Genomic DNA, 25,120 nt, shown 5'->3' on the forward strand with positions numbered 1-25,120 from the left:
GTATTTTTAGTAGAGACAGGGTTTCACCATGTTGACCAGGATGGTCTCGATCTCTTGACCTCGTGATCCACCTGCCTCGGCCTCCCAAAGTGCTGGGATTACAGGCTTGAGCCACCGCGCCTGGCTATTATCATTATTATTAATGGATAAAGTGGTCATGTGTTCTTAAAGGATAAGAAGGCTATATTAGGGCTGTATTTTTTTTTTTGTTGGAGACAGGGTCTCACTCTGTCACCCAGACTGGAGTGCAGTGGCGCTGTCTCAGCTCACTACAATTTCCACCTCCTAGGTTTAAGCGATTCTCCTGCCTCAGTCTCCTGAGTAGCTGGGATTATAGGCATGTGCTACCACTCATGGCATAGTTTTTTATTTTTAGTAGAGAGGGTTTTACCATGTTGGCCAGGCTGGTCTCAGACTTCTGGCCTCCAGTAATCCACCTGCCTCGGCCTTCCAAAGTGCTGGGATTACAAAGGTGAGCCACTGTGCCTGGCCTTTATTTGCCATTTTAAATGAATAGAGTAAATTTTCTCAGTTTTAATTTTGAATATGATAAATATCAATAGATATAATCCAGATAAGCAAAAGCTCTTTGGGGTCTTTAATAATATTTACAGTGTAAATTAGAACCACTTTTGTAATTCACTGAACTGGAAGAGAAATGTAGTCCCCTACTGCCTTGGGGAAAGGGAGTCCTTTAGGAACCCACCCTACCTTTCAAACCCACTCCCTTTTATGTCATCTTCTCTGCTATGTGCTCCATATCTTCAGATACTCTTAAGTCCTCTTTTTTCCAAGCCACAGCCTATTTTTTTTTTCTTCTGAGACGGAGTCTTGGTTTGTCACCCAGAGCTGGAGTGCAATGGCATGATCTTGGCTCACTGCAACCTCTGCCTCCCAGGTTCAAGCAATTCTCCTGCCTCATCCTCCTAAGTAGCTGGGATTACAGGCATGTGCCACCATGCCTGGCTAATTTTTGTATTTTTAGTAGAGATAGGATTTCACCATGTTGGCCAGGCTGGTCTCAAACTTGTGTCCTTGTGATTCGCTCGCCTGGAGCTCCTAAAGTGCTGGGATTATAGGTGTGAGCCACTATGCCCAGCCTGCCACAGCCTATTAATTTGTCTTCCTCAGTATAACTATTCTTCATTGACTGTGACTTCATTCTCTTCTTCATCTCTATTATTTGCTGGTTTCCTGCCCATCTTACCTTTCTTTTCCTCTATACCTGTTCTTCTGTAATATCTTTCTCCTTTCCCTGTCATTTTTTTAAAACCTCTCAAGTTGTTTGCCCTCTTGCAATATCTCTTCTTCCTTAATTTGTTCTTTGTCATTTTAACACTTCCACTTCCTCTTCTTTCTCATATTTATACTTAGTTCTGTTTTTCAATTCATTCAGCCACTTAACAAATACTATTAAGCACAAATATTATACCCCATTTCCTTTGTATGGCACTGGGAATACAGAAACGTGATAGACCTGATCTCTGCTCTCCTACAGTTTACAGCCTTTCATGGTGGTCATTTTGGAAAAGGCTGGGGACAGTGTATAAGGTAATTTGTTCAGGGTCCTACTGTACTCCCAGTGGGGTAGCCTTGGGAGGGTCATGGGAAATCAATGATAGTGGTACCAACAGCAGCAGCAGCAAAAACCAAATGTTGCATGTCTACTATCTGTCAGGTATTTTGTTCACATTTAGTTGTCATAAGAACTCTGCAAGGGATGTTTAGCCTTACTCTACAGATGGAAAAACCAAGATTCGTAGAGGATAAGTAACTTGCCTGTGATCATATAGCTAGAAAGCATCAGCAGCAAAAATTCTTTTTGTCTTCAGTCACATCAGCCAAGAAGGAAAGGTATTCTGGTCAGGAGGTGATAGAGTGGGAGAAACTTCCAGAGCCAATTGTAGAAATAGGGTGTGTATGAAGCTAGAAACAGCAGCCATCTAGGGATTTTATCATATGAGCTTTGTTGCCCCTAATGTTAGAACTGGAAGTCTTAACTCACTGGAAAGGAATGCCTATGCCCATCTGAGAAGAGAAGCTGGACCAGGAGCCATCAGGGATGTTTGCCTAATGTCGCTAACGGACTGCCTAAGGCTTACCTGGGAATGGCAGGAGTGACACATTCCAGAGAATCCTCTAACCTGTCTGTCATTCCTTTTGGCAGAGTGACGTCAGAATCAAGTTTGAGCACAACGGGGAGAGGCGGTAAGTCTGCCTTCTGATCAGTGGATGTGTTTATGTATGCCAGAGTTCTTAGATAGCATTGAGTTCATGGAAGTCATTCCCCTGTCCTTATCCCTACCTGTGGGGCCGATGGCTGGGTAATGGGGTGGATTGGGCATAAAGGGAGGAAAGTTTCACCCTTAACTTGGTCTGCTAATTGACCTTGTTTCTATCTTAGCATTGGAAGCCATTTCACCTGCTAACGTTTTACTATTCTGCTCTATTCTGCTACTATGAGGTCTGACATTTTGTTAGAAGTGAGGACTCCAGCTCTACTCAGAGTCATGGCTTTCAGACACACTGACACTGTGTCACCTGTGGGCATTAGAGGGAGTGCAGGATTCTCCTGTAATATGGTGCCATTCCCATTCCCAGAATAGTAGTCCTATCTTTGTCCACATCAAGGGTTAGGTTGGTGAATTAGAAGTTTCTTCATGATGTCTCTAGGTCATGGGAAGCTACACCAAGTCCATCAGTTGTAAAAGATTTTAGCTCCTTTGAGAACATAGAAAGGGCGTTTTTTGGTCTGTGTTCTGAATCTTGCCTCATTAGGGAAGTGAAAGTAATGTTAGAAAACTTTTCTGTCCTTTTCTCTATTGTCAGTATTTTAGTTATTGTTATTTTTTGTGGTCATGGGATATTGGGACCTTGCGTGTTTGCGCATGTGCAGCACATGTACACATAAATGTGCCTTTCAGTATTTTTTCCACTCTTTGCCTTTCTCTCCCACTGATATATCCCCTGCCCCACCTTTCCTTTGCTTTGAGCATTTGGACAGTTGAAGAGCATACCCATTAGGGTAAGATCTCACCGCAGGACCTTAGTACCTCCAAACATTCTTGATTCTGGTAGTTCTCTGGAGCTGTTACCTTTCAGTCCACTTTGCAGCTGGCTCCAGCCGATACCTATGACCACTGTTCTCCCTTTAAAATACATTTTCACAAGCCTACAAGGTTGTCAGTGGCAGCCCCGTGGAAACATTGTAGAAAGTGTGGTCTGCAGAGCCAGGGTCCTTCTGCTCCCATTTGATTTCCAGGCCTGGAGGGAGGAAGGTCTGAGCTCTGTCCCCAGCTGTTCATCCTGTGTCCTGCCGTTAGCAGAGAAGTTAAATTGTCACTTCATTGTCAGTATTTTCACACTTTTCCAACCTGAGTTTTAAAGGGATGGCCAAACTCAGCAACAGAGTTTTCAATCAAAAGCTCAATTGTGTTAGAGCCCAATTATGCAGTTAGGCTCTCCTGAATTCCCTGTTCCCAAAGTGGTATGCAGTTACAGTGAGCAGGCTTACACTGAGAAAGTATATGTGTTTAGTTTCAGAGAAGCTGCCAGATTGAAACCACAAATATTTAAGGTGGTCAGGCAGGAATGGCCTTCTGAAGACTTGAGCTGATGAACATTGCTGTCAAAGTTTTGAAAATGGTGCATTATTTTTTATGGAGCTGTTTTCAGGAGCAATGGCCTTTCAGTGTTTGTGCACTATATGTGGAATTGAGGACTTTATATAAAGTTGGTGTGGGGAAGCCTATAGAGTTAGTACTCTGTGCCAGGCAGCTCTAGTTTCATGTATTTCATGTCAGGATTTTGTAGAGAATGTCATTGTGGGCATTTTTAACTCTTTTTTTTTTTTTTTTTTTGAGACGGAGTTTCGCTCTTGTTATCCAGGCTGGAGTGCAATGGCGCGATCTCGGCTCACTGCAACCTCCGCCTCCTGGGTTCAGGCAATTCTCCTGCCTCAGCCTCCTGAGTAGCTTGGATTACAGGCATATGCCACCATGCCCAGCTACTTTTTTGTATTTTTAGTAGAGACGGGGTTTCACCATGTTGACCAGGATGGTCTCGATCTCTTGACCTCGTGATCCACCCGCCTCGGCCTCCCAAAGTGCTGGGATTACAGGCTTGAGCCACCGCGCCCGGCCTATTTTTAACTCTTTACCAGGAATATGGATAGTATTTATCTAAATGTAGGCCCTTATAGAATTAGAATTCACAGGAAAGAAGAAAGAAGTCATGACTTTTCCCGCTTGTCCATGACAGGTATTCATTCTGGTGGGCTGATTTTCCCTTTACTTTGAGAATATTCAGCCAGACCCCTGACTGTTCTCCCCCTTGGCCCCAGGACGGCTAGGGAGAAGGATTGTAGATTAAGATCTCCTTCCTTTTGGAAACATTAATGACACACTGATGGGGATGGTTTCACAGGTGTTAGACCTCTCTTTGAAGCACTGGCCTAAAAATGCCTGTTATACAGTAGGATGGCAGCAGCTTAGATCTTACCTAATGTGGAAGTCCTGGCCTCTGATCAGACTTCCAGGTTGCTTTTGTGGGCTTTGAATGGCTCATTGCCAGGCCAGATGCAGAAGAATGAATCTCTGATCATGATCCTTTTTCAATAGTGTGCTAGGGACGTCTGAGTGGCCTTCTGGTATTTTATCCAGAAAGGCTGATCCCGTTTGAACTGTTGCTGAGGCCCTGAAAAAGAAGGGATATGATTTGCTATTGGGAATTAATAGAATGCTGTCCTCTCAAAAGGCTTCAGAAAACACTCATCCAGAAAATCCATCTAGATAGCACCTAGCGGTATCACTGCTTGGGACAGTTGATTTGGAAGAAAAAAAAAAAAAAGAGTTACAGTCTGAATGGATTTCCTAGTGGAGATAAAACTAATTTGGTTAGTAGTATAATTTCCAAAAATGAAAGGTGGTGGACAAAGGAAAAAATATGAAGGAATTATCTTCTTGAGATGTTAGGCTTTGCGTGAAGGATAGATTGTGGTTTATAGTAATAGCCTATCAATGTTGCCTAATAGAACTTTCTCCTATAATGGAAATGTTCTATATCTGTGCTGTCCAGTACACATATGGCTACTGTACATGTGGCTAATGAGCACTTGAAATGTGGTTGGTGAGGCAGAGGAGAGACCATTTTTTTTAAGACAGGGTAAGACAGGGTCTCTGGGCCAGGTACAGTGGCTCACACCTGTAATCCCAGCACTTTGGGAGGCTAAAGTGGGCAGATCACCTGAGGTCAGGAGTTTGAGACCAGCCTGGCCAACATGGCAATACCTCAGCTCTACTAAAAATACAAAAATTAGCTGGGTGTGGTGGCACACACCTGTAGTCCCAGCTACTCAGGAGGCTGAGGCAGGAAAATCGCTTGACCCTGGGAGGCGGAGGTTGCAGTTAACTGAGATCACACCACTGCACTCCAGTCTGGGCAACAGAGTAAGACTGTCTCAAAAAAAAAAAAAAAAAAAAAAAAAAGACAGGGTCTCTGTGGTGTGATCATGGAGCCTCAGCCTCTTAGACTCAAGCAATCCATCTGCCTCAGCCTCCCAAGTGCCTGGGACAACAGGCACACTGCCACACCCAGGTAATTTTTGTAGAGACAGGGTTTTGCCATGTTGCCCAGGGTGGTTTCAAACTCCTGGGCTCAAGCGATCTGCCTCCCAGAGTTCTGGGATTAGAGGTGTGGCCCACTGTACCTGGCAAGGAACTCATTTTCAATTTAATTTAATGAATTTAATTTTAAATAGCCGCACTTGGCTAATGGCTGCCATATTGAATAGTGCAAGTGCATTTCTGGATGATGAAGGCTTTTTTGCTTCTCACTGATTTAGCCAACCTGATACAGAAAAACATTAAGGAAATTATATGGTCAGATTTTATTGAAACTCAATGGCTTAGATCCTTCTGTCTTATGGCTTACTGCTTCTTCCTCTGGTTACACCACTTCCCACTCTGGGGGAGCAGGGAAGATGAGAAAGAACCACACACTTCTTCCTTTCAACGTGGAAGAAGACAGGAACTGTGTAGGCCCATGGCTGAATACTTCCTGCTCCAACACACAGTAGTCTGATTTTATCCTGCCTAGGTGTACTAAGTGATGAGGGTTGTTTTAATTTTCATTTTTCTAGTTACATTGAGCATCTTTTCATGTGTTTTATTTGCCACTTAAAATTCTTCCATGAATTGTCTAATCTTTTGCCTTTTCTATTGGTTTTTGTATTGACTTTTTACAAGTATTTTCTCCAAGTTTGGTATTTAACTTTGCTGATGGTTCATTTTGCCATTAGAAGTTTATTTATTTATTTATTTTTATTTTATTTTTTGAGACAGAGTCTCGCTGTCGCCAGGGGCCGGGCTGGAGTTCAGTGGCGCAATCTCAGCTCACTGCAACCTCCGCCTCCTGGGTTCAAGCAATTCTCCTGCCTCAGCTTCCCAAGTAGCTGGGACTACAGGCACACGCCACCATGCCTGGCTAATTTTTGTATTTTTTTTTTTTTTTTTTTTTTTGAGATGGAGTTTCACTCTTGTTACCCAGGCTGGAGTGCAATGGCGCGATCTCGGCTCACTGCAACCTCCGCCTCCTGGGCTCAGGCAATTCTCCTGCCTCAGCCTCCTAAGTAGCTGGGATTACAGGCACGCGCCACCATGCCCAGTTTTTTGTATTTTTAGTAGAGACGGGGTTTCACCATGTTGACCAGGATGGTCTTGATCTCTCGACCTCGTGATCCACCCGCCTCGGCCTCCCAAAGTGCTGGGATTACAGGCTTGAGCCACCGCGCCCGGCTAATTTTTGTATTTTTTAGTAGAGATGGGGTTTCACCGTATTGGCCAGGATGGTCTCAATCTTTTGACCTTATAATCCATCCACCTTAGCCTCCCAAAGTGCTGGGATTACAGGCATGAGCCACTGCGCCTGGCTGAAGTTTGTTTGTTCATTTATTTATTTATTGAAATGGAGTCTTGCTCTGTCACCCAGGCAAGACCCAGGTTGCAGTGGTGTGATCTCAGCTCACTGCAACCTCTGGGTTCAAGTGATTCTCCTGCCACAGCCTCCCAAGTAGCTGGGATTATAGGCATGTGCCACCATGCCCAGCTAATTTTTAATTTTTAGTAGAGATGGGGTTTTGCTATATTGGCCAGGCTGGTCTTAAACTCCTGACCTCAGGTGATCACCTGCCTCTGCCTCCCAAAGGGCTGGGATTAGGCTTGAGCTATCATGCCTAGCTTGTCTTCTTGTCTTCTGTATTTTATGTTATGCTTAGGAAGACCTTCTCTATTCCATATATATATATGTGTGTTTGTGTTTGTGTGTGTATGTGTATGTGTATGTGTATGTATATATGTATAAGTTTTTTGTTTTCATAAAGAAACTGATACAAGGCCGGGCGCGGTGGCTCAAGCCTGTAATCCCAGCACTTTGGGAGGCCGAGGCGGGTGGATCACGAGGTCAAGAGATCAAGACCATCCTGGTCAACATGGTGAAACCCCATCTCTACTAAAAATACAAAAAATCAGCTGGGCATGGTGGCGCGTGTCTGTAATCCCAGCTACTCAGGAGGCTGAGGCAGGAGAATTGCCTGAACTCAGGAGGCGGAGGTTGCGGTAGCCGAGATCGCGCCATTACACTCCAGCCTGGGTAACAAGAGCAAAACAGCGTCTCAAAAAAAAAAAAAAAGAAAGAAAGAAAGAAAGAAACTCATACAAATACAGGATTTAAAAAAATCTTGGTGGCCAGGCATGATGGCTCACACCTGTAATCCCAACACTTTGGGAGGCCAAGGTAGGAGGATCGCTTGAGGCTAGGAGCCTCAAAAAAAAAGAAAAAAATATGTATATATATTTTTTGAGACAGGATTTCATTCTGTCACCTAGACTGAAGTTCAGTGGCTCTATCAGAGCTCACTATAGCCTTGACCTCCTGGGCTCAAGTGATCCTCCCACCTCAGCCTTCCAAGTAGCTGGGACTACAGGCATGTACTACCACACCTGGCTAATTTAAAAAAAAAATCTTTAGTAGGCCGGGCGCAGTGGCTCGAGCCTGTAATCCCAGCACTTTGGGAGGCCGAGGCGGGTGGATCATGAGGTCAAGAGATCGAGACCATCCTGGTCAACATGGTGAAACCCCGTCTCTACTAAAAACACAAAAAATTAACTGGGCATGGTGGCGCGTGCTTGTAATCTCAGCTACTCAGGAGGCTGAGGCAGGAGAATTGCCTGAACCCAGGAGGCGGAGGTTGCAGTGAGCCGAGATCGCGCCATTGCACTCCAGCCTGGGTAACAAGAGCGAAACTCCGTCTCAAAAAAAAAAAAAAAAATCTTTAGTAGACAGGAGGTCTCACTCTGTTGCCCAGGCTGATCTTGAGCTCCTAGTCTCAAGGGATCCAAGTGATCCTTCTACCTTGGCCTCCCAAAGTGCTGGGATTACAGGTGTGAGCCATCATGCCTGGCCCCTAAAATTTTTTTTTAATCCTGTATTTTCTTTTTTTTCCCCCTCTCTTTTATTTAATCCTATATTTTCTTCTGTAAATTTGAGAGTATGTATGTGTTTGAGTTTCTTTCTGATACTCTTTTCTGTTTCATTTGTCTCTGATTATTGTTAATCATCTAAGTTCTAGAGTATTGGGTTGAACCCATATAAAATTCCCACTTTTGTGTATCAAAAGTGGTTGGCCATCAGTAGTTCAACCTAATAAATTCATTAAAACTTTTTATTGGCCAGGCATGGTGGCTTACACCTATAATACTAGTACTTTGGAAGGCTGATGTGAGAAGATTGCCTGAGTTCAGAAGTTTAAGATTGGCCTGGGCAACTTACTGAGCCCCCATCTCTACAAAAAAATTAAAAAATTAGCCTGGTGCATGCCAGTAGTCGCAGCTACTTGGGAGGCTGAGGCAGGAGGATCACCTGAGCCTCAGAGGTTGAAGCTTCAGTGAGCCGTTATCATGCCACTGCACTCCAACCTAGAGGACAGTGTCTCAAAAAAATAAAAATAAAAATTTATATTTTATAAATATCAATATATTTTAAAAATAAATTTATTAAAATTTTTAAAGCCCGGTGCGGTGGCTCAAGCCTGTAATCCCAGCACTTTGGGAGGCCGAGGCGGGTGGATCACAAGGTCAAGAGATCGAGACCATCCTGGTCAACATGGTGAAACCCCATCTCTACTAAAAATACAAAACATTAGCTGGGCATGATGGCACATGCCTGTAATCCCAGCTACTCAGGAGGCTGAGGCAGGAGAATTGCCTGAACCCAGGAGGTGGAGGTTGCGGTGAGCCGAGATCACGCTATTGCACTCCAGCCTGGGTAACAAGAGTGAAACTCCGCCTCAAAAAAAAAAAAAAAAAAATTTAAATAATTAAATCTGGAGACAACAGATGCTGGAGAGGATGTGGAGAAATAGGAACACTTTTACACTGTTGGTGGGAGTGTAAATTAGTTCAACCATTGTGGAAGGCAGTGTGGCAATTCCTCAAGGACCTAGACATAGAAATTCCATTTGACCCAGCAATCTCATTACTGGGTATGTATCCAAAGGATTATAAATCATTCTACTATAAGGACACATGCACACGTATGTTCATTGCAGCAGTGTTTACAATAACAAAGACTTGGAACCAACCCAAATGCCCATCGATGATAGACTGGTCAGGGAAAATGTGGCACATATACACCATGGAATACTATGCAGCCATAAAAAACAATGAGTTCGTGTCCTTTATAGGGACATGGATGAACCTGGAAACCATCATTCTCAGCAAACTGACACAGGAACAGAAAATCAAACACTGCATGTTCTCATTCATAGGTGAGTGTTGAGCATTGAGAACACATGGACACAGGGAAGGGATCATCACACACTGAGGTCTGTTGTGGGGGACTGGTGTGGGAACAGTCGGGGGTAGGGAGTTGGGGAGGGATAAAAAATAAAAATAAACCCACAACTTTTTATTATGGAAATTTCAAGCACACACAAAAGTAGACAGAGTATTACACTGAACTCCCATGAACCTGTCACTGAGCTTCAACATTACTAACATTTTCCCAATCTTGTTTTATCAATTCCCGCTTTTAAATTTTGCTGAAGTATTTAATAACAAATCATATTTTACATCTTTTTGGATGAGTTCTTACTCTGCCTTGTATTTATAGAAATTGTTCTTTGAGGGCCGGGCGTGGTGGCTCAAGCCTGTAAATCCCAGCACTTTGGGAGGCCGAGGCGGGTGGATCACGAGGTCAAGAGATCAAGACCATCCTGGTCAACATGGTGAAACCCCGTCTCTACTAAAAATACAAAAAAATTAGCTGGGCATGGTGGCGCGTGTCTGTAGTCCCAGCTACTCAGGAGGCTGAGGCAGGAGAATTGCCTGAATCCAGGAGGCGGAGGTTGTGGTGAGCTGAGATCGCGCCATTGCACTCCAGCCTGGGTAACAAGAGCGAAACTCTGCCTGAAAAAAAAAAAAAAAAAAAAGAAATTGTTCTTTGAACTGACCTAATGAGTCTCTCCAGAAAAGCTTCAATGTCAGTACTAGTTACATGCCCAGATATGTCACTAGTTAAGAAAACTGATCAGGCATATCACCAACTCAAGGGGGAATTCCTATGATTCTGTAGTAGAAACTCTTAATTCTGAGGAAAATCAGTATTGAGATTCTTATGGCATCTCAAAGATGAACAATGGAAAAGACCTTTCGAGTCCCTTAGGAGTTGAGGCCATGTTTTCAGGACTGCTATGTTTCTAGCTTATGTTCTCTAGCTTATTTCTATGTTTCCAGTCTCTTATGTTTTCTAGCTTATTTCCTAAATAATTTTTTCTTTCAACTTTTAAGTTTTACGGTACATGTGTAGGATGTGCAGGTTTGTTACATAGGTAAATGTGTGCCATGGTGGTTTACTGCACTGATCAATCAACCACCTACGTATTAAGCCCCGCATACATTAGCTATTCTTCCTGATACTCTCCCTCCTCAAGCCCCAACACCCCCAGGGTGTATTGTTCCGTCTCCATGTGTATGTATGTTCTCATTGTTGGAACTTAGTTTCTAGTGGCCTCTTCTGTCATTGGCAGAAGAGTCTAAGCTGAAGTGGTAGATTAATGGTTGGGAGTGAGCAATAGTTAATGAGTACCGTTGTCAAACCTGACAGATGCTCAGAGGATGAAAAGGCAAAGGTAGAGAAGAGGAAAAAGGAAACAACAGGGATGAGGCAAACCGAGTGAAAGAAAACAGAGAATCCTATGTTGAGAAGAAAGGAAGCATATACTCAGACCATTGTTTCTAAACCCTACATTTTAAGTATACAGTTAACCAGCCTTTCTGTTTCTTTTCAGAATTATAGCATTCAGCCGGCCTGTGAAATATGAAGATGTGGAACACAAGGTGACAACAGTATTTGGGCAACCTCTTGATCTACATTACATGAACAATGAGGTAAGAAGGTAGATGGATGGGGCAGGGAGAAGAGGGACAGATGCCTACTTTTTTTCTCTATTTAACAGAGCCTTTCAAAATTTGTTCCTCTAAAATCGTCTGCAGGTTTTCATTTTCTAGACCCCCTTTTCTTAATTCCAACAACTCCAGGATTTCTGTTTTTTACTACATGGGAGATTACTCAGCCATCTTTATTCCCCCTACTTATTCAGTGCAGATAGCGCTAATGTTCCATGGTGGAATCAGGTATGATACCAGGTCTACGGCTTATATTGCCTCCTTTTCATTTTGTAAGAGTATCTTTTTTTTTCTTTTTTTTTGGCCCCCAGCACAGCCTTAACAAGAAGCAGAGGGTTCAGCAGGGGCTAGGGAGTTGTGACAAACCAGTGAGTAGATCATCTGTTACAGTTATAAATGCTGGATTCTTCTCTCAGAGTTTAACTTCTGATTGGAGCTTATTTGTTTCAAAAGTTAACACCTGCTCCAGTAAATTCTTTAACTCCTCCTCCTCCTCACTCCACCCCAACAGTCCTTATTTATTTCTACTTCGAATATCACCCAGGAAGGAATTCTTTTGAATGTTACTTTCTGGGCTGCTTTCCCAGCTCTAAGAAGAATATTAAAGGCTATAATCAGCTTACACTGGTGCTTTGCATTAGTCTGAAAGGCATTGTATTTATGCTGAGTAAAGAAGGTGTACCTCGAGGAAACTGATTTAGGGGTGCAAGACAAGAAAGCTGGGAAATATCATGACCCTTTGAGAGTCATGTCATCACTGTGTAGTTTTATTTTATTTGATGAGGAGTTAAATTTTTTCTTAATAGTTTAGGAATGAAATCTGCAGGTGCTGAGATTTTTTTGCTGAAACACTCTCTGGTCCCCTTCCTACAAAATATACAGCTACTGTCAAATAGCTTACTAAAATAAAACCCTCTGATCTTTTATTTTTTTGGATAAATTTTAGAAATACAGAAACTTTGGAAAACAAGTCACTAACTCTCTAGTTAATAATACAGATGCAAATATTTCAAACTATATAAACTAACACATTTTAGATATAAGGTATTAGAATCCCAAAAATAGAAATGTCAAATCCACAGAATTTTAAAAAATTTCACATAGTGCAGTCCAAGGTTTAGTAATTGTGTATGAAAGTGAGGCTAAAGTCAGTTAGCTAATCACTGTTAAATAAGATGTTCTTGGCCAGGTGTAGTGGCTCATGCCTGTACTCCCATCACTTTGGGAGGCCAAGGCAGGTGGATCACAAGATCAGGAGTTCAAGACTAGCCTGGCCAACATATTGAAACTCCGTCTCTTCTAAAAATACGAAAACAATTAGCTGGGCATGGTGGTGCGCACCTGTAATCCCAGCTACTTGGGAGGCTGAGGCAGGAGAATTGCTTGAACCAGGACCTGGGAAGCAGAGAGCCAAGATTGTACCACTGCTCGAGCCCGGGCTACAGAGTGAGACTCTGTCTCAAAAAAAAAAAAAAAAAGTTCTTTAGTTAGTAAAGACTTTTCTGGATGATTTAGTAGTCATTTTTAGTTAGTATTTCCATTAAGAATTCCTGATATTTCTCTATTCTAAAGCCAAATATAAATCATTGTTATTATTTTAGTTCATACATGTCTTAACATACTCTGCTAATGTTAATGATCAGGAATTGACTAACTTATATTTGATTAATTTAAAATTCCTCAATTCCTTTCTTTTTTTTTTTTTGAGACGGAGTTTCGCTCTTGTTACCCAGGCTGGAGTGCAATGGCGCGATCTCGGCTCACCGCAACCTCCGCCTCCTGGGCTCAGGCAATTCTCCTGCCTCAGCCTCCTGAGTAGCTGGGATTACAGGCACGCGCCACCATGCCCAGCTAATTTTTTGCATGTTTAGTAGAGACGGGGTTTCACCATGTTGACCAGGATGGTCTCGATCTCTTGACCTTGTGATCCACCCGCCTCGGCCTCCCAAAGTGCTGGGATTACAGGCTTGAGCCACCGCGCCCGGCCAATTCCTTTCTTTTCTTTGCCCTTTAAACCCTGCATTCTGAGGATCTGAGAATCCCAAATGAAAACTCTGCTGAGATTTTATTTTATTTATTTCTTTGTAATTATAGCTTTATTGAGATACAAAATTTATCCTCTTAAAGTATATCATTCAGTGGTTTTTTAGTATGCTGATAGAGTTGTGTAACCAACACTGCTGTCTAATTCCAGAACATTTTCTTTCTTTTTCTGAGACAGAGTCTTGCTCAGTCATCCAGGCTGGAAGTGCAGTGTCGTAAACACGGCTGACTGCAGCCTTGATCTTCTGCACTCAAGCGATCTTCCCACCTCAGTCCCCCAAGCTGGGACTATAGGCACACACCACCACACGCAGCAGCTAATTTTTTTGTATTTTTTAATGGAGACAGGGTTTTGCCGTGTTGCCCAGGCTGGTCTCAAATTCCTGAGCTCAAGCGATATGCCTGCCTCAGCCTCCCAAAGTGCTGGGATTACAGGCATGAGCCACTGCTCCCAGCCTACAGAACATTTTCATTACTCCGAAGAGAAACCCTATACCCCTTAGCAGTTATTCCCCTTTCTCTTCTCTTTCAAGCTCTTGGTAAGCACTTATCTGTCTGTCTCTTTGGATTTGCCTATTCTGAACATTTCATGTAAGTGGAATCATACAGTATGTGGCCTTTTTTATCTGGCTTCTTCCACTAAGCATATGTTTTCAAGGGTCATCTGTGTTATAGCATGTTGTCAGTTCTTCATTCTATTTTATGACTGAATAATAAATACTCCATTTACAGATATACCACATTTTGTGTATCTATTCATCTATTGATAGACATTTGGGTTGTTTTCACTTTTTGGTGATTAAATAGTGCTGCTGTGAACATTTGTATACAAGTGTTTACATGAACATATGTTTTCGATTCTGTAAGGTACATACTAGGAGTAGAATTGCTGGGTCATAAGATAACTCTAACTTTTTAAGGAACTGCCCAGCTTTTCTATAATGGTTGCACAGTTTTACAGTCCCACTAGCAATGTATGAGTGTTTTAGTCTGTTCTCACTCTGCTGTAAAAACTGCCCAGGATTGGGTGATTTATAAAGGAAAGAGGTTTACTTTACTCACAGTTCAGTATGGCTGGGGAGGCCTCAGGAAACTTACAATCATGATGGAAGGGAAAGCGAACACATCCTTTACATAGCGACAGGAGAGGGAAGTGCCAAGCAAAGGGGGAAAAGCCTCTTATAAAACCATCAGATCTCATGATAACTCACTATCAGGAGAACAGCAGGATGGGGGTAACCACACCCATAATTCAGTTAACCTCCCACTACGTCCCTGCCATGACACTAAAGTCTTTAGTGGGGATTATTGGAGCTACAATTCAAGACGGGATTTGGGCGGGAACGCAGCCAAACCGTATCAATGACGGCTACAGTTTCTCCGCCATCCTTACCAACATTTGTTATTTGCTTATTTTTCTTAGTAGCCATCCTAGTAGGTGTAAAGTGATATGCCACTGTGGGTTTTGCTTTTGTTTTTGGTTTGAGATAGGGTTTCACTTTGTTGCCCAGGCCAGAGTGTGGTGTACAATCATGGCTCACTGTAGCCTCAATATCCTGTGTTCAAGGGATTCTCCCTCCTCAGTCTCCCTAGTAACTGGGACTACAGGCATGTGCCACCATAGTTAAAAAAATTTTTTTGTAAAGATGGAGGGGGTGGTCTCACTGTTTTGCCAGGCTGGTCTTAAACTCATGACCTCAGGTGATCCCCTGCCTCAGCCTCCTAGGATTACAGGTGTGAGCCATTATGCCCAGCTACTTGGTTTTTTGAAAGTTAACACCTACTCTAATTTATTTAACTTCCTTCCCAACAATTGTTTTTTATTCCCACTTTGAATGTCACCCAGGAATAAATTATTTTGCAATGTAATATGATTTGCAGAACATGCTCCCATTCCATAAGTAGTTTTGAGATTTTATTTTAAATATATACTGTTTTTGGCAGGCGTGGTGGTTCATGCCTATAATCCCAACAGTTTGGAAGGCCTGAGGTGGGCAGATTGCTTGAGCTCAGGAGTTCAAGACCAACCTGGGCAACATGGTGAAACCCTGTCTGTACAGAAAATACAAAAATTAGTCGGGTATGGTGGCTCATGCTGTAATCCCAGCTACTTGAGAGGCTGAGGCAGGAGAATCACTTTAACCCAGGAGATGGAGGTTGCTATGAACTGAGATCGAGCCACTGCACTCCAGCCTGGGTGACAGAGGGAGATGCTGTCTCAGAAAAAAATCTTGTATTATAAATTGGGAACCGAATAAATTAGTTGGACTTTTGCTTGATTTTGTGTTTACCATACATGTATAAAATCTGGCCAGGCGTGGTACCTCTTTCCTGTAATCCCAGCACTTTGGTAGGCTAAAACAGACAGATTACTTGAGGTCAGGAGTTCAAGACCAGCCAATATGGCGAAACCCTGTCTCTCCTAAAAAAAAAAGAACATAAAAATTAGTGGAGCGTGGTGGCATGTACCTGTAATCCCAGCTACTCTGGAGGCTAAGGCAGGAGAATTGCTTGAACCCAGGAGGTGGAGGTTGCAGCAAGTTGAGACTGTGCTGCTGCACTCCAGCCTGGGCAACAGAGTGAGACTCCGTCTCCAAATAACAATAAGATCTGACATTTGCTAGGTCATAGGTGAGGCATACTTTTTGCATTTTATGAATCTCTTAATACGAAGTATTCATAACATGCTCTGCTTTTTGCAGTGAGTGAAACTTATTTGTACCCTCAGGGACCTTCTATTTAATACTTCACTGGAACATACGAGTGTATTAGTCTGTTCTCATGCTGCTGTAGGAAACTACCCAAGTCTGGGTAATTTATGAAGGAAAGAGGTTTAATTGACTCACAGTTCAGTATGGCTGGGGAGGCCTCAGGAAACTTAAAATCATGACGGAAGGGAAAGCAAACATGTCCTTCATATGGCAACAGGAGAGAGAAGTGCTAAGCAAAGGGGTAAAAGCTCCATGAGAATAGAAGAGGTAGTTTACAGGTTCTAGTCATTGACTTTGCCCTTAAACAGAAAGATATTAAACCGTCCTATGCAGTCTAAATTTGTGTTTTTATTTGTATAACAATTTTCATCCTCTGACCATCCGTCTACCCATCCTGTTCCTTTTCTGCTTGTTCTGTTAATGTCAGTGCAATTGGAGATAGAGTGGGACATGATTCTGCTGCTTAATTTGGAAAAGAATATGGGTGCTATAACTTTGTGATTTGATGTTTTGAAGTACATGGTATTTTTGGAGAGGAAGCTCTTCTCAGAAAGTGTCTCACAACCGGGTACTGAGGTGTGTTCAGCATGGATGAACTGAAAAACATTAAGTGAAAGAAGCTAGATGCAAAAGATTGAACCTTTTTGAATTGAAATGAATATGTATGAATTGTATGATTCTAAATGGAATGAAATGTCCAGAAAAAGCAAATCTATAGAGACACAAAGTAGAGTAGTGGTGGCCTGGGGCTGGAGGTGGGAAGGAGGAGTCCATAAATGAGCAGAAGATATTCTGCTGGAGTTTTGGAAATGTTTTAAAATTGGATTATGATGATGGTTGCACAACTATGTAAAGGTACTACAAATTATTGAATTTTATATTTAGAGGAAAAAAAAGTTTCTTTAGTTTCAACTAGATCTTTTAAGACCCCATAGTATCCAATGAGATTATTTTCCTCCAAATTTATTCTTATTTTTTATTTCTGCAAAGTGAAACATTGAGATAGACTTCCGTTTTATATTATTTCCTTTTTCTCTGTCTTGTATCACAGCTCTCCATCCTGCTGAAAAACCAAGATGATCTTGATAAAGCAATTGACATTTTGGATAGAAGCTCAAGCATGAAAAGCCTTAGGATATTGTTGCTGTCCCAGGACAGAAACCATGTAAGTAGCCCCTGTCATATTGTGGCAGCTGAAGACAAAGCTTACTTTCCTTCAGAAACTTGTCTTGCCTCCTTGACTGATGTTGTTGTTCCTCAGACACTGCCAAGTTGAGAGCATAAGCACAGCACAGCCCATTTGTCAGTGGTCAATGAGCATTCTGCATTTGATTTCACTGAAGAGCCAGATTGTTAGTGTTAACATTTCATCTAAAGGTTATTTGACTTATAGTAAGGGAAGAAGGAAAATACTTTATGATAAAGAAAATTATTATGCTCTAATTTATTGAAAAATTAGATTTTGACCCCAACAAGAGAAATTTGATTTGTTTGGCAGTGCTGATTAGGAAAGACTGTCAAGGATTTGAGATTGTCATGCTTTATAAACCCAACTCCCGTAACTCCTTGCCTTTCCCTTGGGACGTTTACAGGAAACAAAATTTTCCTTTCGTTCAGTGGAAAAAGCCATGGGTTGGGGGCCTCTTATAACTTACCAGCTGCTGCTTTGCCTGATGGCAGGTAGTCTGTGGGGTGCTAGAAGTAGGGAATTATACCTTATGCACAGTTTCCTCTCCTGAAGGATTCCTGGAGGCCTCACAATAATATTTGCAATCTGTATCTGTCTTCCAATTACTGATTCCTCTACCAGTTTTCTTCAGATGCATGTTTCTGAAGGTTTCTTAGCACCATGTCCTTTCCTTATGCTTGACTCTTTCCTTTTCTTTATGCTGCCATATTGTTATGGCAGCATAACTATGGGTGTAGTGACTAGGACAAAGTTTAGATGTAATGGTGCTCATGCTGACCATTTCTTTTCTTTTTCTTTTTTAATTATTTCTAGAGATGGGTTTTCACCGTATTAGCCAGGATGGTCTCGAACTCCTGACCTCGTGATCTGCCTGCCTCGGCCTCCCAAAGTGCTGGGATTACAGGCATGAGCCACTGCGCCCGGCCTGACCATTTCTTTTCTTTCTTCTTTCCTTCCTTCCTTCCTTTCCTTTCTTTCTTTTTTTCTTTCTTTCTTTTGAGACAGAATTTTGCCCTTGTTGCCCAGGCTGGAATGCAATGGTGCGATCTCGGCTTACTGCAACCTCCACCTCCTGGGTTCAGTTGATTCTCCTGCCTCAGTCTCCTGAGTAGCTAGGATTACATGTGCCCACTACCATGCCCAGCTAATTTTTATATTTTTAGTAGACAATGGGTTTCACCATGTTGTCCAGGCTTGTCTTGGACTCCTGACCTCAGGTGATCCACTTGCCTTGGCCTCCCAAAGTACTGGGATTATAGGCATGAGCCACCATGGCCTGGCCACTCTTTTTTCTTCTTTACACTTCTTTACATGGCCAGAAAATTCATTTCTACTGTAGATCTTATCAACCTTAGCATACAATTTTTTTTCTTTCCTTATGTAAGAATTTTCACCTTTTCTCAAAAGGAAGCATTTTACGGCTTTTCTTTGGCATATCTAAGTTGTCAGAATCACTACTCTTGCACTTTAGAGTCATTGTTAAGTAAAATAAGGGTTACTTGAACACTAGCACTGAGATATCATGATAGTTCATCCAGCTGAGATGGCTCATAAGTGACTAACAGGTTAGTAGCATAGATAGTATGGATACGCTGGAGAAACAGATGATTTCCAGGCAAGAAGGAGCAGGATTGTGTGAGATTTCATCAAACTATTCAAAACAGTGCAATATTTAAAACTTGTGAATTGTTTACTTTCAGAATTTTCCATTTAATATGTTTGGGCCATAGTTGACCATGGGTAACTGAAACTGTGGAAAGCAAAACCACCGATAAAGGAGGACTACGGTATTAAAGAAGAGTCCCTGTGCACCAGAAATAGTCTTCTTTATCCCAAATAATTCTTTTTTTCTGGGTATATTTTGGGAAGTGTTCTGAAGTAAAATATATACTTTATTATTTCATTTCTCTGCCTAAGTTACTTACCAGCTCCTTATAGCCCTTCTTTACTGCCCATCATGTAAGATCTAAATTTAGCCTAATACTGGCCAGGCAGGGTGGCTTACACCTGTAATCCTAGCACTTTGGAAGGCCAAGGGAGGTGGAGCACTGTGAGCTCAGGGGTTTGAGACAAGCCTGGGCAACATAGTGAAAGCTTGTCTCATTTAAAAAAAATTTTTTTAAATATAATTTTTAAAACTTTTAGCCTAATACCAGGGTTGGCACCGACTGTCCCTGCTTGGAATCCCCCATTCTCATTCCATATTCTTCAGCATACTATCCCCATGCAAGGGGAATATGCAGCCCTGAAGTTTTCTTTCTTCCTCTTGGCAGTCTACGGCTGTCATCTGTTTATATGACACAGTTTGATTTGTCTGCCACAACTTGGTCAGCATTTTTGACTGAGGCCATTTTGATTATTCCTTATTCCTTTAGTTACTGGATATAGTTTGTACGCTAGTTCATAGGTTGTTTAGTAATTACCTTCCATGGCCAGGTACAGTGGCTCATGCCTATAATCCCGGCACTTTGGGAAGCCACATTGGGCAGATCACTTGAGGTCAGGAGTTTGAGACCAGCCTGGCCAACATGGTGAAACCCCATCTCTACTAAAAATACAAAAATTAGCTGGGCATAGTGGTGCACACCTGTAATCCGAGCTACTCAGGAGGCTGAGGCAGGGGAATTGCTTGAACCCAGGAGGCAGAGGTTGCAGTGAGCTGAGATCTCGCCATCGCACTCCAGCCTGGGCAACAGAGCAAGACTGTATCTCGAAAAAAAAAAATAGTAAAATAAGAATAAAAGTAATTGCCTTCTAGTTGTTGCATATTTGTAAGTTTTACCCCAAAAGATTATAAGCTTCCCAAGAGCAGGAGCTTTGCCATTGTTTGGAAACCCTTTTCCTACCCATTCACTTAACAAAACATAGTGAATCCTTCCTGAATGGTAGCAAGAGTCAAGCAGAGATCATATCCATCAAACCCCTTCCTTACAGAAGAAGCTGGAATTAGAACTTGGTTAAGTGATATGATTGCTTAATTGGAAGCTGGCACCCCTGACTGTGATTGTGATTCCTGTACTGTCTTGATAAGAAGTTTTAGACAACTGGTTCTTTACATCAGTATTTCAATCCATTAAGGGGGTACAGATAGCTGTTGGTACTGCCACAACACCCACAGCTTTAGAAAGATGACCATCTGAGCTCAGATACTCATGTCATTACAGAAGACAAATGCTACCTTGGCCTCCCAGAGTGCTGGGATTACAGGCATGAGCCGCTGTGCCTGGCCAGACCAGTTCTTTTTTAAATATAAAAACTGAAAGTGAAATGGAAAAATAAACTTTTTAAGGACTTTATTTATTTAATTGGTATTTTTAGTAGAGACAGGTTTTTGCTATGTTGGTCATACTGGTCATGAACTCCTGGCCTCAAGTGATCTGCCTGCCTTGGCCTCCCAATGTACTGGGATTACAGGTGTGAGCCACCACCCCCAGGCAAAGGACTTAATATTTTTAAAAATTATAATAAAGTCATTTGAAGTTTTTGTTAAATTTATTTTTTAAAGGGCTATATTACATAATCCTATGTCCATAATTCATTTATTGATTTATTTTTGCATATTACTTTCAAGTCTTTGGCCATTTGTAAAAATACTTTATGTAAATATTGTCATGGTAGTCATGCAGTTTTCTTTTTTGAGATGGTGTCTCTGTTGCCAGGCTTGTCTGTTAACTACTAGGTTCAAGCAGTCCTCCTGCCTCAGCCTCCTGAGTAGCTGGGATTGCAGGCTCACATCACATCATCCAGCTCATGCAATTGTCTAATTTATTTTTTCACTTAATTTTTATTTTATTTTATTTTTACACTTAATATTGTCATGAATTTTTTTTTTTTTTTTTTTTTTTTTTTTGAGACAGAGTTTCGCTCTTGTTACCCAGGCTGGAGTGCAATGGCGCGATCTCGGCTCACCGCAACCTCCGCCTCCTGGGGTCAGGCAATTCTCCTGCCTCAGCCTCCTGAGTAGCTGGGATTCCAGGCACGTGCCACCATGCCCAGCTAATGTTTTGTATTTTTAGTAGAGATGGAGTTTCACCATGTTGACCAGGATGGTCTCAATCTCTTGACATTGTGATCCACCCGCCTTGGCCTCCCGAAGTGCTGGGATTACAGGCGTGAGCCACTGCACCCGGCCGTGAATTTTTTTTTTTTGGATGCAGGTTGTTCTGTCACCCAGCCTGGAGTGCTGTGGCATGATCTCTGCTCACTGTAACCTCCACCTCCTGGGCTCAAGCCATCCTCCCACTTCAGCCTTCCTAGTGGCTGGGGGGACAACAGGCGTATACTACCATGCCTGGCTGATTTTTTAAATTTTTTGTAGAGATGAGGTCTCATTATATTGCGCAGGCTGGTCTTGAATTCCTGAGCTCAAGTGATCTTCCCACCTTAGCCTTGCAAACTGCTAGAATTACAAGTGTGAGCCACTAAACCCAGCCTGTGATGAGCATTTTTCTATGTTGCAATTATAATTTGTAAGGATGCATGTTTCCCTTGAGTGGATATACCATAATTTAATTAAAAAACCATTTTTGGTGCTGTTGGGACACTGAAACTGCTCCTGTTTTCTGCATTTATAAAGATTTACATTTAAGAGTAACAGTGGTAATATTGGTGATGAAATCTTTCCTCCAGAACTTTCTCACCTAGACTTTAGGCTTTTTTTTTTTTTTTTGAGACAGAGTCTCACTCTGTTGCCAAGGCTGGAGTGCAGTGGCATAATCTAAGCTTCCTGCAGCCTCTGCCTCCTGGGTTCAAGTGATTCTTCTCCCTCAGCCTCCTGAATAGCTAGGACTACAGGCACCCACCACCACACCTGGCTAATTTTTGTATTTGTAGTAGAGATGGAGTTTCACCGTATTTGCCAGGCTGGTCTTGAACTCCTGACCTTGTGATCCGCCCACCTCTGCCTCCCAAAGTGCAGAGATTACAGGCATGAGCCACTGTGCCTGGCCGGACTAGTTCTTTTTTTTAAATACAAAAACTGAAAAGTGAAATGGAAAAATAAACTAGAGATAAATAAATTACAAGGCTACAGTTTTTATTATTAGATTTGATAGACATGAAATCACTCTGCCACATTTCTCTAAAGTTTTTCAAAGGTCACTCTCCATTTCTATACTATCTGATGGAAGAGCAGGACGAGCAGTATACCAGTTTGTGGACTGGCAGCAGCCCAAAGATCATACCTTGAGTATACTGCTCCAGGATACTGTATCACTTGGTCTTCATCACCTCCTGCTGATACCGCCAGCCACTTTGTTTCTCCACTTTGAATTCCCTGCATTTGAGGCAGTTGCCTCAGCCACCTTTTGTTACCACCTATTCCTTTATTTCCCATTTTTTGTTTTTGACACAGGATCTACTCTGTCACCCAAGCTGAAGTGCAGTGGTGCAGTGACAGCTCGCCACAACTTCAACCTCTCAGACTCAAGTTATCTTCCTCCCATCTCAGCCTCACAAGTAACTGGGAATACAGGAGTATGCCACCATGCCTGGCTTTTTTTTTTTTTTTTTTTATTGTTTGTAGATACAGGGTCTTACCATGTTGCCCAAGCTGGTCTCAAACTCCTGGGCTCAAGCAATCCTTCTGTCTCAGCCTCACAAAGTGCTGGGATTACAGGTGTGAACCACCACACCTGACTGTTTCTCTTCTTGTTCCTGTTTTGAAGTGTGCTGTCTCTTCCTTCTCTTTGGATTCTTTTGATCCTTATGTGACAGCTTCTAATTTTCCTTCTGTCTTCATTCCTCACAAGTACATGTCATACCTCTCCCACCTTACTTTGGCCAAGGCCATGTCTAAGAGGCCTCAATATTATTCTTACTTGAGAACTCCTGAGAACTGTGTCTCTTAAAAAATTTTTTTTTGAGACACAGTTTCACTCAGCCTGTCGCCCAGGCTGGAGTGCAGTGGTACAATCTTGGCTCACTGCAACCTCTGCCCCCTGGGTTCAAGCGATTCTCCTGCCTGAGCCTCCCAAGTAGCTGGGATTGCAGGTACGTGCCACCATTCCCGGCTAATTTGTATATTTTTGGCAGAGATGGAGTTTTGCCATGTTGGCCGGGCTGGTCTCAAACTTCTGACCTCAAATGATCTGACCGCCTCAGCCTCCCAAAGTGCTGGGGTTACAGTCATGAGCCACCACGCCTGGCCCCAGAGAGGGATCTTAGAATTATTGTGGTGCTTGGGAAACCTCACCCAGGTTCCTCCACAGTTGGAAATTATTAGAAGCCTAGCAGAAACTATAATATTGTCCATGAGGAGAACTTGAGAGATGTATCATTCTATTCTCCACAGCTTCGAAGATAACTGAACTAGAAAACATCCAGAAGACAAAATTTTCAAGGAGTTGGAGTCACTTTCATATATGAATATTGTAAAAATTTAGAACTCTTTAGTCAGGAAATACAGCCTAAGCATATATATAATCAGATTCTTCAAAGCATTTAAGAGCATGGATAATGAAGACACAGATTTATTCACCTAATCTCAATTTGGATGAACTCCTTGAATATTGAGCATTATCTTAGAACAAAAAGAAAATAATTTGTATAACAAGTGATAAACCAACCTGGGTAACAGCAAGATCTCATCTCTATAAGAATTTTAAAATCAGTCATGGTAGCAAATGCCTGTCATTCCATATACTTGGGAGGCTGAGGCAGGAGGATTGCTTGAGCTCAGGAATTACAGGCTGCAGTGAGCTATGGTTGCACCACTGCACTCCAACCTGGATGACTGAGCAAGACTCTGTCACAAAAAGAAAAAAGGTGATTTATGTGGCATCTGTTATTCTGAAATTGTATAGTTTCAAAGCAGATTTTTTTAAAAGTGCCTTTGATAAATTCATGGATGGTAAAGCTGTAAATTTAATTAAATCACCTCAGATGCTTCCACAGCTATCATAACTATCATGGTCTTCCATGCATGTACCACCATTAAAACAGAGGACTGGACAGAACGCGCTTGATGATCCAGTGTGCCCTTTCTTATATTACATTCCCAGGTAACAGACTAAAGCAACCCCTCTCCCCACTGTACCACCTCCCTGCATTGTTGAATCCACTTGTTCCTTTTGTGTCATATCGCTAAATCTTTTATTGAGATAATTTGTGGGTAGACTTTTGTAACTCTTTTTCTGCTGATCTCCTATCTTCCAGTCACTTAAGTCTTGGTGCTTATGGTTTCCTGGCAATTTTTCATGTTTGTGTGCCAGAGCACACTTCTACCCAGAGTCCTTTAGTGAGGTATTCATGGAATCATCAAATGCCATCTTCTATTTGTTGTCTTTAGAATGTTCTGCTAGCTACACAGTTCATACCTGTGGGCTCTCCTGTTGCTCTACGACAGTCCCCTTGTATTCTCAGGCATAGCCCTACCTTCCTCCTTCTTCTGTTTCCTGCTTCTGAGTCTTATTCAGAGTTGCCTAAATCCTTGCAGCAACCTCATTTCTATTTACCATACCATTCTCTTTTGCCCCTTAAATTGAAATTTTCAGAATTTGACTGAATATTACAAAATATCAATGCTTGGACTCCATATCCAGAGGTTCTGTTGATCTGAGGTATCAAAAGCTCCACAGGCAATGGGCAGCTAGCATTGAGAACCATTACCTGCAATGGAAGCATGACTCACTCCTAAGACCTGGCTACTCAAAGTGTGGCCCGTATAACAGCATCACCTGGAAGCTGGTTAGAAATGCAGGCTCTGAACTCCACCC

General features: G+C 42.2%; 1 protein-coding gene across 5 annotated transcripts in view; it reads left to right on the forward strand.

The window, feature by feature from the left end:
* The window catches only part of MAP3K3 (mitogen-activated protein kinase kinase kinase 3), a 79,371-nt gene that overhangs the window by 23,584 nt on the left and 30,667 nt on the right, over positions 1 to 25,120 (forward strand). For 4 of the 5 annotated variants that reach the window (XM_039475932.2, XM_039475933.2, XM_039475934.2 and 1 more), the window contains 3 exons: positions 2,168 to 2,208; positions 11,345 to 11,444; positions 17,268 to 17,381. In XM_039475932.2, the coding sequence (XP_039331866.1) occupies positions 2,168 to 2,208; positions 11,345 to 11,444; positions 17,268 to 17,381 (255 nt within the window). Of the gene's footprint in view, positions 1 to 2,167; positions 2,209 to 9,272; positions 9,824 to 11,344; positions 11,445 to 17,267; positions 17,382 to 25,120 lie in introns of those variants that run through there. The other variant, XM_074388835.1, reaches the window with a different exon arrangement.

Source organism: Saimiri boliviensis, chromosome 17, assembly GCF_048565385.1.
Source record: "Saimiri boliviensis isolate mSaiBol1 chromosome 17, mSaiBol1.pri, whole genome shotgun sequence".
Lineage (NCBI taxonomy): Eukaryota > Metazoa > Chordata > Mammalia > Primates > Cebidae > Saimiri > Saimiri boliviensis.